Source organism: Eptesicus fuscus, chromosome 3, assembly GCF_027574615.1.
Source record: "Eptesicus fuscus isolate TK198812 chromosome 3, DD_ASM_mEF_20220401, whole genome shotgun sequence".
Lineage (NCBI taxonomy): Eukaryota > Metazoa > Chordata > Mammalia > Chiroptera > Vespertilionidae > Eptesicus > Eptesicus fuscus.
The window spans coordinates 1,344,396-1,358,326 of record NC_072475.1 but is presented as its reverse complement, the minus strand read 5'-3'; the positions used below and the strand labels follow the sequence as shown (position 1 = coordinate 1,358,326).

Genomic DNA, 13,931 nt, shown 5'->3' with positions numbered 1-13,931 from the left:
ATGGAGACGGAACATCTTCATCTCTGCAAAGGCCTCCCTCACGCTGCCCTTTCCCACTACCTCCCGTCCCATCACCCTTCCCCTTGTCCGTAATTTCTGGTAACCACTAGTCTATTCTCCATTTCTGTAATCTTGCCACTTCAAGAATTTTATATAAATGGATCCTGGCCCTCAGTGGTTGGGCATCGACCAGGAGGTCACGGTTGGATTCCTGGTCAGGACACATAACTGGGTTGAGGGTTTGATCCCAGTGTGGGGTGTGCAGGGGGCAGCCGATCCATGATTCTCTCTCATCATTGATGCTTCTATCTTCCTCTCCTTCTCTGAAATAAAAATATACTTTTAAAAATAAAGAAGACATGGGTCCATATGGTATGTAACCTTGTGGAGATGGCTTTTTTACTCGGAGATTCCTCCAGAGTGTGTACCAGCAGTCACTTCCTCTTCCTGCTGGAAGTGTCCCCCGGAGACCGGAGACCGGAGACCGGGGCCTTCCTTCCCAATCAGGAGCCGGGCATTTGCCGAGGTGCCCGGCCCCGCCTGCCCCCGGGTCTGGGCGGTCCTGCCCCGCGGCGCCAGCGCGGGAGGGAGGTGAACACTCGCCCGGGCTCCACCGCTTCCCGGCCCAGTGGATGGGGCGTTCCCAGGCGGACGGTCACCCGGCCTCGGCCGCTGCCACCCGCCGCGAGGATGCTGATGGGGGAGCCCGGGGTCGGAAAGGGCGGCGGGTGCTTGAAATAGTCACGTCCGTCACAGGGGCGGCCGCTCCCAGGAGGAACCAGGGGAGCCTGTGGTCGGGGCCTCGGCACATGTCCCCCTGAAGGCGCTCCCGGCCGTCCCCCCGACACCGCAGCGCCCTCGGGGCCCGGGCTGTCTGTCCCGCCGTCACTGCGGCCCGGGCTCCGCCAGACCACGGGGACCGGGCCCTGCGGCTGGCGGCTCGGCGGCAGCCCCTCGGGACGCGGGGACGGGCGGGCCGGATGCGTCCGCGGCGGACACGGCCCGCGGCCCCCGGGCGCCCAGGACCAGCGGAGCGTCACCCACGGCGGCGGCGACCCGAGCTCGCTACCCCAGCGTCCGGACCGGAAGCAGCGGGGCGTTCCCGGAAGTGGGCGCTGCAGGAGGCGGAAGTGCTGCTGACGCCGGGGCACAGGACTCACCTCCCCGCGCGCGCTCACCGCCCGCCCGCCCGTCCTCCCGGGTGGACTCGGCCCGAACCGCTGCCTCCGCGGCTCCGTCTGTTGGGAGCGTTGCCCAGACAACAGTCACTTCCGGAGGCGGGGCGAGCCCGCTGGCCGGTCGGGCCCGGGCTCCGTGCGGGCCTGGGCGGCGGCACCTGCCCCGGGACTGGGTCGCCGGCGCCCCGCGCACCCAGCTTCCCGACCCCGGGCTCGGACTTGAGCAGCCGCCCCTCCACCCCCCCCCCCCCAGCCTCCCAGGACGCTGTTTCCCGTTGCTCCTGGCAACAGTCACTTCCGGGAGCGAGTGCCGTTCCCGGAGCGGCGGTTAGGCGGGCGGCGGCGGTGCCCGGGGGCCGAGGGGCGCCATGGTGCTGCTGCACGTGAAGCGGGGCGACGAGAGCCAGTTCCTGCTGCGGGCGCCGGGGAGCGCGGCGCTGGGGGAGCTCACGGAGCAGGTGGCCCGCGTCTACAACGCGCGGCTCAAGGTGCAGCGCCTCTGCTCAGGTGGGGCTGCGGGAGGGGCGGGGCCGGGAGGGGCCGGGGCCGGGGCGGGGGGCCGGGGCCGGGGCGGGGGGCCTGCGGGAGGGGGCCGGGGGCCTGCGGGAGGGGCCGGGGGCCGGGGCGGGGGGCGGGGGGCCGCGGCGGGGGGCCGCGGGCGGGCGGCCGGGGGCCGGGGGCGGGGGCCGGGCGGCGGGGGGCCGGGGCGGGGGGCCTGCGGGAGGGGGCCGGGGGGGGGGACGGGGACAGGAGTCAAGTTTGTACAGATGAGCAGCAACCGGGCTTGAGATGGGGGTCACCAGCGATGCAGAGAAACGGGGGCCGAGGAGGCTCTGAGTGTCTCGGGCCAGGATTGGGGCGCCGCGGGGAGCCCCCTGGAGAGGGAAGAGCGCCAGGAGGGACCCCAAAGACGGGGCGAGCGCTGGCGCTTGGAAAGAGTGGCCGGTGCTGAGACCCCTGAGGGGAGCGCTTTGTGGGGGACCCCCCCGGGCCGCCCTCCAGGCTGAGCCAGGGCCCCCCACTCCTCCCCCTCGGGGCCCCCGGGGGGCCCTGAGCGATGGAAATGTGGCCGGAGCGGCCTTTTACATGGATTTCACTTTATTACATCAAACAGCCCCTCGGACGGCAGCGGAGCTTGTCACCAGAACAGGTGACCTTGTCTTCATGAAGAATACTTGTCACTTATTCATAAATGTCCTTACCCCAAAACAAGCTCCACAGTAAATGTTAATTTAAAATTAAAGCGTTTGGGGGAGAAAGGGGACTCGACCTATTTGTATAAAATTGTCCATGAAAATGTGGCGCTGAATGCCGTCCTGTTCGAGCACTTAGGTCCCTGCATGGATTCTGAGGTGGCCATTGCCCGCTGCCGTCCAGACAGGCCTGGCGCCCGGCAGGGAAAGCTAGGGGGCGAGGCCAGCTGCTCGGCCGGGGCTCAGGGTGTGTGTGTTGGGGGGGGGGGGGGGGGTGTCACGACCACTCCATGCAGTTACACCACATGCGGTGTCTCCGGGGGTGTGGGAAGGCCCAGCCCCTGAGACCGTGTCTGGTTAAGGGAGGGAGGGAGGGAGGGAGGAAGGAAACACTGTCAGGTTAAAACGTGGGCGGGTTTGGGAGTGAATGTTGGTGGAATGGAAAACATGAAGCCATCATCGGGACAGCGAGCACGACCCTAGGGAACCGGGACTTGTCCTGCTCTCCGCTTCCCAGGTGTGCTGCCTCCAGCCCTCCGCTGGTTGGATTTACATAAATTATTTGGAAAGTGTTTTTCTAAAGTTGCCTGTGAAATAGCAGCCGTTGGACTGAGCAGCCTCAGCTAGCACAGCTGCAGGGGGGATGGGGGGGCAAATCCGAGAGTGTGTGAGCACAGACTTGGAAGGCGGAACGCCCGTGCGGGGTGTGCAGACCGGGGGCGAATGTCAGTCTGTGCCCCCCGAGCCCGGGGAGTCCGGCCCGCCGCCCACCGTGGCCGCCGCTGACCTCGGACGGGAGGGTCATGTGCTGGAGGTCACACGCGGGTCTGGCCCGCGTCAGGTAGCTAAGCGTTCATTCAATGAAACCTCGAGCCGCCGGGCAGACGCCTAACCCGGGGACAGGTGTCGGTGACGATGGTGGACGCGCTGTCTCTCCTGTCGTTAAGAAATGGAAGAACTGGCGGAGCACGGCGTGTTCCTGCCCCCGAACATGCAAGGCCTGACGGACGAGCAGGTGGAGGAGCTGAAGCTCCGGGACGAGTGGGGTGAGAAGTGCGTGCCCAGCGGAGGCGCCGTGTTTAAGAAGGACGACGTCGGACGCAGGAACGGCCACGGTGAGCGCTCCGCTCCGCAGGCCTGACCCGGCCTGGGCGAGGCGGCTTGGTCAGGAGCGAAGTCAGGGAGCCCTGGCGGGCGCCGGCCCGAGGGGTGAGGGGTGAAGACGGCGCCTGCCGTGCTCTGGGTGAGCTCGCTTTAATGTATCGGGGAGCCATGTGAAGTTGCCGTTTTTGTGGGTCACAAGTGGTTGAAAATTGGCGATTTCATATGGTACAGCCTGAGAGTTGGGGGGATCACTGAAAACCTACCGAAGGGTGTTTTGTCACAATGGGCAGAACCGGCTTCGTGAGAGGTTTGTGGGGAAGAGGCGGTGACGGCAGCTCCAGGTCCCCCTGGGTCTCCGTCACCCTCGCGGTGCACCCAGGAGAGGACGCGGCCGGCCAGTGGGTGGCTGAGGGGGCGGCGACTCCTCTGACGCTTGTCCCTCTGCACCTGCACAGCAGCAGTGACGTCCTTGTCACCAACAGTCACCCACGTGCCTGCTGTGCCCACACCGCGAGGGGCACCGAGATACCGCGTGTCCTGCACGGTGTGTGCACGCTCCCCTGGCGTGTGTGTTTTTCATTTCCTGTGTAAACACGTGTACTGGGGATAACAGGAATTTCTAGCACTTCCCGCGCCTCCACCGGAAAGTGGCTGCTTGTCTTCCGTGCCTGTTCGGCCTAACCTCGCTCTCAGCCGGGAGAGACTTTGCTTTCTGGACGAACGGCATCAGCGGAAAGCCGTCCTGAGGGCAGAGCTGTGAGCGTCGGTATTCCGTGTCTGGTCGGCACCGCCCTCAAGGACACAAGGTCCGACCTTGCCCATCGCCTTAGGCCTGGACATTCCGTCTCCCTTGTTTTTGCTTCTAAACTTTCAAGTTGGGATTTTTCCCTGTTAGGGCTGAGCAGCTCTGGGCGCCGAGCCCAACCCCACCGCACCGGCTTCTGTACAGTTGTACTGGGGTGCGCCCCCCAACCTGTCTCAGCAGCGTCTGTGGCTGCGGTGACGCTGCCGTCACGCTGAGCGGTGGCCAGGAGGCGGCCACCACGGGCTGAACTGTGCGCTGGGCCCGCACAGCCCCTGCTCTGCTCCTCTGCCCTGTGCGTGGGGCGCCCTCCCGTCTGCACGGCCAGCCGTCTGTCCTCCCCGGGCCGGGCTTCGTCTCACGTCGCCGCCTCCCACCTCCGATGAAGGCTGGGCGCTCGGAGAGGTAACGGCGGCGTCTCCCCCTCCCTGTTTCTGCAGCTCCAAATGAAAAGATGAAGGAAGTCCTGAAGAAGACGCTGGAAGAAGCCAGAGCGATGATCTCCAAGGTGAGCTTGTCCGTGAGACCGAGTCCCGAGTCCCTGCCCACCGGCCTCCCTCTTCCTGCTGCTTTAAGCTCCGGGGGCGAGTGGGGGGCCCTGGCTTCCTCCACGGCTGTGCCATTCGCCCCGACCCTCCCGTCCCCCCAGTCGGCAGGATGCACGGCTCCAGGGTGTGGGCTCCCTGTGGAGCCCGTGGGCATGCGGCCCGGGCACGCTCCTCCTCCACCCGTGAGACTGGGAGCCAGCAGCCGGCCCGAGGCAGACGCCTCGCCTGGCCCAGGAGCTGGGGAAACGCCTGTGCACTGATGGCTGCGAGTCGTAACCGCTGCCGCTTTCAGAAACAAGTGGAAGCCGGTGTGTGCGTCACCATGGAGATGGTGCAGGACGCCCTGGACCAGCTCCGGGGGGCAGTGATGATTGTGTATCCCATGGGCTTGCCGCCCTACGACCCCATCCGGATGGAATTTGAAAATAAGGAAGACTTGTCGGGCACTCAGGTGTGTGGCTCTCCGCCCTGCGCTCCCCCCAGAGCGGCCCCGGTCTCCCCCTCCTCTTCCGGGGGCAGCTTTGTCCAGAGGGGAGTTCTGATCTGGGGTGGGAGGGTGGGGGGAGGTGGGCGAGAGGGTGCGCGTGGCCGAGGGTGTGGCTCCCACCCGGCGGGAGGCTTGCCAGGCTGCCCAAGGCAGGAACTGAGACATTGCCTTTGGGGCCACCAGAAGCCGGAGCCCTAACTGGTGCCTGTTTGCACCCCAACGTCTTGGTCCCTTTGCTGGGCTTGGTGTCCCGGCCCTTCCGCTTGTTCGTGCGCTCCCCTTTGTCTCGTTCTTCCTCATCCTGGGGGAGAGCATTCCTGGGCGCCTCCGCATCCCTTCCGAGGGACCCAACGTGGTGGGCTCGCCCGCTTCCCTGGCGGGGAGAGCAGTCAGGGCGGGGCTGACACTGACAGGGCGGGCGCTCACCCGATGAGGGCCCCGCGGTGGGGAGTCCGTGCCCCCCCGGGGCTCGGGCAGGGGGGCAGGTCCTGGCACCGGCCCGGCTCCCGGCTCGGGGACACTGTGGGTCCTGTGACCTGGGGGTCCCCCCGCGGCCAGGCGGCACTGAGCGTCATCGCGGAGCCGGACGCGCAGCTGTGGTGGGCCGCCAAGGAGCTGCGCAGGACGAAGACGCTGTCGGACTACGTGGGCAGGAACGAGAAGACCAAGATCATCGTCAAGATCCAGCAGGTGAGCGCGGCCCGGCCGTTGCTGTGGCTCCGCTGACGCCCTTGGGGTGGGGCTCCACTCGGCTCCGGCGGCCTGTGGCCTGGACTCGGAGTAAACCGGCCTCTTACCCAACCCGGACCGCAGGGAGGCGGAGCAGCTGGCAGCACCGGGCTTGTCTTCATGGGGACGGGGCCGCCGTGTTCATTTCAACACGGAGAGCCAGTGGATGGGGCGTCGGCCTGAGGACTGAAGGGTCCCGGGTTCGATTCCGGTCAAGGGCACATATCGGGGTTGCGGGCTTGGTCCCCAGTGTGGGGCGTGCAGGAGGCAGCCGGGCAGTGGTCCTCTTGTCATGGATGTTTCTCTCTCTCCCTCTCCCTTCCTCCCGGAAACCGATACGGAATGTATCTTCCTAAAAGAACGAGGGCTACATTAGGTGAAAGTATTTCCCGAAACGCACAGCCGCCCGGAGCAGCCTGCCCAGCCCCCAGCGCTGCCGTCTAGGGAGGGGGGTCGGCGCGTGCCCGCGGCTTCCGGCTCAGGCTGTTGTGGCCGCGGCGCCCCAACCACTCGCTCCCATCTGCCCTCCCCGGTCTGCAGGCTCACGTGGGCCAGCCCTGCCTGTCCACCACGAGGCCCAGCGCGGGCGGCGGAAGCCAGGCCCCGGGACTCGTGGTCGACCTGTTAACCTCTGCGGTGACAGAGTCACCTGGCTCCCCGTCACCTGGTCGTCCCTGACGCATGCCTAACCCGTGTCTCCCGTGTTCGCAGCGGGGACAGGGCGCGCCCGCCCGGGAGCCGGTCATCAGCAGCGAGGAGCAGAAGCAGCTGATGCTGTTCTACCACCGCCGGCAGGAGGAGCTCAAGGTGCGGGAGCCGTGTCCACACACACATGCACACGCACGCGCGCACACACACACACACACACACCCCGCTTCCCTCAGGTCAGCAGTGCTGCAGGGGGGCTTTCCAGAGCTTCGGCCTCTGCTGGGCTGTGGGTCCTGCCAGGCGCACACGCACACACACACACACATACACGCACACGCACACGCACACACACACACACACACACACACCCCGCCCCCGGGTTCGTCTGGAAGCGTCCTGCTTGGGCGGCGGGGGAGGTTACGGTTCATCTTCGTCACTTCATGTTGCAAAGTCTCCTGAGCTGCCTCCCTCAGTGAGACGTGTCTCTCCAGAAACTGGAAGAAGACGACGACGACTCGTGTTTGAACTCCCCGTGGGCCGACAGCACCGCGCTGAAGAGGCATTTCCAAGGCGTGAAGGACATCAGGTGGAGGCCGAGGTGAAGCTCCCGGCCAGAAGCGCCAGAGCACCGGCTCCCCTCTCTGCAGGCAGACGGTAACCATAGCAACAGGATGCCGTGACCACTGAGGGGTCGCTCAGCCCTCGGAAGGACCTTGGGTTTTCCAGGTTTCCTAGTTTCCGAGTTTGAGGTTTTACGATAAAATTGATTAAAGGTCGTAGACTTCACACGTCCTCGGAGTCTGCCTGCATTCTTTCCCGCGGCGGTTTGCTTTGAGGGCCTCCTGTGGCCCATCCTGAGGGGGACCTGCCCCTCCTTCCGGCTGGTGTACGCTCTCAGGCCGCTGCCCTGGAGGGAAGCTCAGCGTCAGTGGCCACTAGAGGGCGCCGCCGCCTGCCCCTGTTTCCTTGGCCTGCAGATCTGTCCGAGAGGGACTGGAGCCCGGCAGCTCGGTTCACAGGTGAAGGTCACCTCCTGGCTGAGGCTCCACCAGATGGAGGGGCAGTCGGGCCGTCTGACCTGGAACCTGATGTTCCCAGGCAGTGTCTGCACTCCCAGCGCTCAGCTCAGCTCCCTGCTCCCCCCTCCCTGCTCCCCTCTTCTGCTCCCTGCTCCCCCCTCCCTGCTCCCCTCTTCTGCTCCCTGCTCTCCCCTCCCTGCTCTCAGCTCAGCTCCCTGCTCTCCCCTCCCTGCTCCCCCTCCCTGCTCCCCCCTCCCTGCGCTCAGCCACCTGAACAGAGGTTCACCTTTTCTTGCAACTGATCAGGTTCAGGCTCAGGCTCAGAAAGTCTGGGTTTCTGGGGTAACTTACATGGAACTGGTGAGTTTTTCAATGGCAAAGCTCTTGATTTTTCCTTGGGAAGGAAATGTGATTTAAGTTACTGAATATAAGATTTTCATAGTTTTATGTTGATGGAACTCAAAAATCAGTGACTATGTCTAGAAAATAAACACCGCAGGTTGACTGTTGGCAAGCACCATCGGATTGATAAAGCCAGCGTCGTCATCTGTGGGAGAGTGTGCTCTGAGCGGAGACGCAGAACAGCTCAGCCTCCATGGCCGCCGCCTGCGATTGAGACAGGATGCACGGGCGCCCGCGCCTGCCGCCGCCTCCGGTCCCCAGAGCTACCGCCATCGGTCACACCGGCCCAGGGCTGGGTGCGGTGACGAGCCGCCTTTAGGGACCTGAGTCTGTTTGGAGCCTCAGAGAATGGTCCGGGCCTGTGAGCCGGTGCGCCTGGGCCGTCAGGGGGAGGAAGTTCTCGGCCGCGGGAAGCAGGCACTTCCTGACGCAGACCCGGCCCCACACTCAGCCGAGCTCGTCACTGGGGACCCCTGGACTCGGAGGCGGAGCCGGTTCCCCGGCGGGAGCCTGGCGGGTGCTCGTGCGCCTGTCCTGTCTGTCACCCATCCTAGGCGCTCCACCGCCGGGGTCTCCCTGGCCCTCGGCTCCCGCTCCGGCTCCGGCTCCCCGGGGAGGTCCGCCCCTGCGGCCGAGCCCTGGCCCTCCTTGTCCGCCGTCCAGTGACGTGAAGACCTTGCATACATTTCACTCCTGTGTTTCACGGGGGCCCCGCGCTCAGGAGGCCCCTGGGTGTGTGTGTGGGGGGGTTGTTTTGTTGTTGTTAGTCCTCACCCAGGCCGTTTCCCACTGATGCTTCTTAGAGCGGAAGGGAGGGAGGGAGAGAGAGAAGCATCCATGTGAGAGACACACCGATTGGTTGCCTCCCACGCGGGCCCGGACCAGGGCCTTGGATGGAACCAGCAATCCAGGTGCGGGCCCTTGACCGGGAATCGAACCCACGACCCTTCGGTCCTAACTGTTTGGGCCAACGCTCTAACCACTGAACCCGCCGGCCAGGGCTGCAATGCCACCGCTGAAGAATTAGCGTGAAATACAGGAGCACCTCAGCGCCATCCCGTCTCCCGGTGACAGAGAAGGCGGCCGGGAGTCTCAGGGCGCTGCGGCCTCCGGGTAGGCGCGGCCTCCACCTCTCGTCCTGCCGAGTCCCGCGGAGCCCGGGGCTAATCAGGTTCCGGCGGGACGACAGGGGGACTGACCAACGGCGGCAGCAGCAGCGGAAAGTCCCGGGGGGCCTGCGGAGCTCGGGCGTCAGTGGGAGGCTGGGAGAAGGGGCAGGACCCAGGCCCGGCTGCCGGAGCCGGTGAGCAGAGCAGACCCTGTGCCCGCCGCCCGCCCACTCCTCTCGCTCCTGCTCCTCAGTCCTGGGCAGGCGCACCCGGCCCCCCGCTGCCCGTCTGTGGGCCGAGCTGGGCCGGAGCAGACAGCGGGGGCGGGAGGGGGCGGGAGGGGGCGGGGGGAGAGGGGGGACACGGCCACCTCCCTGCTTCTGGGACTGGATCAGGGTGTGAGGACTCGCACCGTGGTGGGCGCCCCGGACATCAGAGGGGGGGTTTCGTGCTGGGGGGCCGGCCGGGGAACGAGGTGCCCCCGCCTCGGTCGCCTGCAGGGCTCCCCTCTGACCTCAGAGTTCAGTCCGAAGTCTTCGTTCTGGTGGGAAGGCCCAGGCCCGGCACCTCGGAGGGGCCACGGCGTGGTCCCCGCCCCGGGGCGTGAGGGTGGCCATCACGTGCCTCATGTTCCCACCGAGTGGCGCTGCCGTCCCTCCCGGTGCTTCACTGGCTGGTGCCTCCCTCCCGCGGCTGCGCCGGCCGCCTGCTGCCCAGTCCCTGGGGCGTGGCCTCTGCCGGGAGGGGCCACCTGGACAGGCCGGACCCGCATCCCTGGCACGGTGACAGACCCGACGGCCGGGACTGGAGGGGACACATTCACATCCACTTCCGTTTATCACTGAACTGGCCCCACGTGACACACCCAGGGCCACCGCGCCCAGAGCTCCAACGGGGCCACGACCTCAGGACCCCGCCCCCCCAGGAGGGACCGTTTCCAGTCTCCGGGCACCGGCCCGGCACTCCGGGGGCCCGGTCAGCCCACCGCACGGAGCGGCACCGCGAGAGCGGAAGACAGAGAACACCTGGCGCCATCGAGGAGGGTGGGCGGCGACCACCAGCCCCCGAGGCCCCCGAGGCCCTCGCAGGAGCCGCCGAGGCGGGAGGGAGGTGGGCGGCGGTGGGCATGCAGCCACTTACTCCCGGGGACCTGGCCACGGAGCCGCTGGGGGGGTGCGGGGCTGCTCTCACCGGTGGTGCGTGTGAGGTTCCCGGCTCTGACACCCTCCCGCCCAGCACTCGGCAGCCCTAGCCCGCTGCCTGCCTGCCACCGCCCTGGACGGCACTGCTGCGGCCGAACTTCCAGAGAGAAGCCGAGGCACCGGGGGCCAACCTGTCACTCGGCCACGCGCCTCCTAGTGCCGAGGCGGGAACGGAGCTGGGTCACCGGGAGCCAGAGCCCCTGCGGCCGCCGGCCCCTCGCTCACACCCGCAGCGCCCCCTGCAGAGGGGCCGCGCCCCACATCTGGTCACGCCACAGTGGGGTTTTCAGGACTGAGGGAGCTGACACGCATGTGCGCACACGTGCACATCCCCCCACCACAGACACAGCCATGCACACATGTAGTACCTGTTCCCATGGGTATGCACGCACACACAGAGATGTGCATACCCATGGGAACAGGTACACGTGTGTGCACACGTGTACATACAGGTGCATACATGCACACAGGGATGCATGCACAGACACGTGTGCTCTGCTTGTCCCTCAACAGCTGCCGAGAGCCGGGAGGAGGCACTGAACACGCGGGCAATGAAAGGGAGCCCTTCCCGGCGGGCGGAGCGGACGCTGTCGGTGCTGCGGGCGGAATTTGAAGGCGCTGATGGATCCCCCCTCCCCCACCCCCCGGCGCCTGTGTGAGCGGCAGTCACACCGCAGGCTGCACTCAGGGCACAAGGGACAACGAGCGACACCCCTCCCCCCAGCAGAGCGTCTCAGGGGACGAGCTGGGACCCCAGGGCGAGGCCGGCAGACCCCCCTCCCCAGGAGCCCGTCTCCGTCGCCGCCCGCTCCCCTTTCCCGGTTCACGTTCCCGGCGCCCAGTGTGTCCCCGCCATTCGGGGCCCCGCCTCCACGCGCAGAGAGGGGAACCTTCAGGCTGAAGGTGTGGGTGGCTTTCTGAAACGAATATTCCCTCTGGGTTCCGGCCAAGCCTGCAGGGGAGTTTCAGTCCCGGTCGTCGCTCTCGTTCTTTTTTTAAAGAAAATTAAACGTGAGTGAGGGGGGAGGAGCGGGTACTGCTGCTGGTCAGGGAGGGAGGCCGAGGGCCCGGGCTGTTTGTGGACGTGACATCTGCACCCGCGGGCCGGCCGACACTGCGAGGCGGAGGGAGAGTCAGTGCCCCCTCCCCCCGCACAGCCGCCCGCCCCGTGTTGGCCTGAGAGTCCTGTGTGGCCAACAGGGACTGGGCGCCCCCCCAGAGGCCCCATGGAGGTGATCGGTGCTCCCCAAACCCCGCCTCCAGCCCAGGTGGCCGAGGTCCGTCAGTCCAGCTCCTTGGGGCATCACACCGAGCCGCCCGCGGCCAAGTGTGGGGTCCAGAGGCTCGAGGAATTCTCCCGCTTCCCCCCTGGGTCCCCGGCTGACGAGGGGCGCAGAGCGGGCTGAGCCGTGTGGCCGCAGACTCGGCTCAGCGGCTGCTTCGTGATGCGGGAGCCCCAGTGGGTGACCATGTGTCTGTGCCGGGGGGGGGGGGGCGTGAGCAGGTGAGGCCGGGGTCAGTGTACGCGCTGCCCAGGGCCCGGCGGCCTGGGTGCACCCTTCCCGGCGCTGCGCTCGGGCGGTGAGCGCTGGCCGCCTGGGGTGGGAGCAGAGCGCGGGCCTGCGGGCCGAGCTGTTCACTCCACACGCACGGAGCACGGCCTCACATGGAGCACGGCCTCACACGGAGCACAGCCTCACACGGAGCACGGCCTCACACGGAGCACGGCCCTCACACGGAGCACGGCCTCACACGGAGCACGGCCCCCGCACAGAGCGACAGGGGCCGAGGCTGAGACCACTGGCCCCTCCCAACGGGCCGCATCTCGGCACCAAACCCTGAGCCTGAGGACGTCACGTCTGAACCTGGTCTTCAAGGTCATTCTCAAGGTGTCTGCCAAGGAGAGAGGTGACATTTTAAATATATTTTATTGATTTCAGAGGAAGAGAGAGAGGGATAGAAACATCGATGAGAGAATCACTGATCGGCTGCCTCCCGCACGCCCCACACTGGGGATCGAGCCCGCACCCCGGGCCTGTGCCCCGACCAGGAATCGAACCGTGACCTCCTGGTTCCTAGGTCGACGCTCAGCCCCTGAGCCGCGCCACCAGCCGGGCTAACTTGCACTTTTTATTTAATAATCTGACTTCAAGAATTTGTCTACCTTACTTCAGACACAACACAGGGCTTTTCCCCAGAGCAGATGGAATTCTTTCTAAACCTCTGCCACACGCAGGAGCTGAGCGATGCAGGCCCCACGCGTGGAGCAGAATCCCCTGCGGCCCCCCTCACCCCCGCCCGCCTCGCTGTCCCGCCGCCTTCCCATCAGCGGCCGGGCCTCGGGAAGGAAGTCCCGGAGCTCAGAGCCCAGGGCACCTCCCGGGTGGCAAGTTCTTCGTGGGTTAGCGACACGTCCTCCTGCGGCTCATTGTTCCTCTCCCCGCGCCCGCCGCCCCGCGTTTTCCGGGTCAGGCTGCTGACTCACTGACCGCGGACGCGGCCCCTCCTCCCCGGCCGCCTTCGACTTTGAAACAAGAGGAAATGAGAGGCTCTATTTTTCTTTTCTTGAAAGGACGCCGGCCTCGGGCTCGGCGTTGGGACGGGGAAAGAGCTGGAATCAGTACACGACCCGTCGGAAGTGACCGGCTTTCCTCTCTTTGTCCTGCGAGTCCTGCCCTCAGTTCACGGCCGCGGGCGGGTTGCCGCCATCAGGAAGGCCGCCTCATTCCCGACGGAATCTGCTGCTGGCGATGGGGAGCGGCGGGCAGAGGCCGGGCTGCCGCGAAGGGCCCGCCGCGGGCAGGCCGTGTGGCCTCGGCATCGGTTTGCACTGACAAAGCTCATCGCTCCTCCCCGCGCCCACGTGAGCCGTGCCGTCCAGGGGCGTTGGGTTAGTTTCTCCCACAGGATTCGGCTGCTTTGGGGTCATTTTCAAGGTATTAGGACCAGCTGGGTGGCTCTCAGCACCCGAAAATCAGGCTTAATTAGTCCAGGGGCCCCGCCCCTGACGGGCCCACCCATGGCGGCCGCAGGTGGGCTGCACAGGTGGGGCCCCGCCTGAGCGAGGCTGCGGCTCCGGCCGTGGGCACGGGCACCGAGGCGCAGGGAGCACAGAGGACTCGGGTGCGGAGACCCGGAGGGGTGGGTGCCCCCAGGAAGGTGAGCACAGGAGGGGTGGGCGGGGCCCCCTCGGGCCGGGGCTTCCATCTGATCGCACCCGGGTGGCGAGGCCCAGGGCTGGGCAGGTGTCCCCGCGTCTGACTCAGTAGCGAACTCAGAAGCACCTGCCGCGCGGCCGCCCTGAACCGTGACCAGGGAGCCGGAGGGGCCGACGTTAAACCTCATCACGGCGGAGCCTGGCGAGGCGCGGGGCTGGGGCGCCCACCCTGGAGCCGTGGAAAGTCTGCGCGTAGCCTTTGACTCGCCCGGCACGGAACCGCCAATAGGCTGCCGCGGACGGGAGCCCTGCCGGCCACAGGAGCAGGCGATGCGTGCGTAGCCGTGTCCGTG

The 13,931-nt window shown here is 66.6% G+C and overlaps 1 protein-coding gene across 2 annotated transcripts; it reads left to right on the top strand.

The window, feature by feature from the left end:
• Window positions 1-1,200: 1,200 nt before the first annotated feature.
• Window positions 1,201-7,481, top strand: CFAP298 (cilia and flagella associated protein 298). Of its 2 annotated transcripts, none has more exons than XM_054713431.1 (7): window positions 1,201-1,685; window positions 3,319-3,486; window positions 4,718-4,785; window positions 5,118-5,276; window positions 5,871-6,002; window positions 6,753-6,848; window positions 7,181-7,481. In XM_054713431.1, exons 1-7 carry the CDS (start codon window positions 1,547-1,549, stop codon window positions 7,289-7,291), a joined length of 873 nt encoding a protein of 290 aa, XP_054569406.1. In that variant the 5' UTR covers window positions 1,201-1,546; the 3' UTR covers window positions 7,292-7,481. The 2 variants fall into 2 exon arrangements, with proteins under 2 accessions (XP_054569406.1, XP_054569409.1); XM_054713434.1 differs by lacking the exon at window positions 1,201-1,685 and adding an exon at window positions 2,245-2,328.
• The last annotated feature ends 6,450 nt before the right edge of the window (window positions 7,482-13,931 follow it).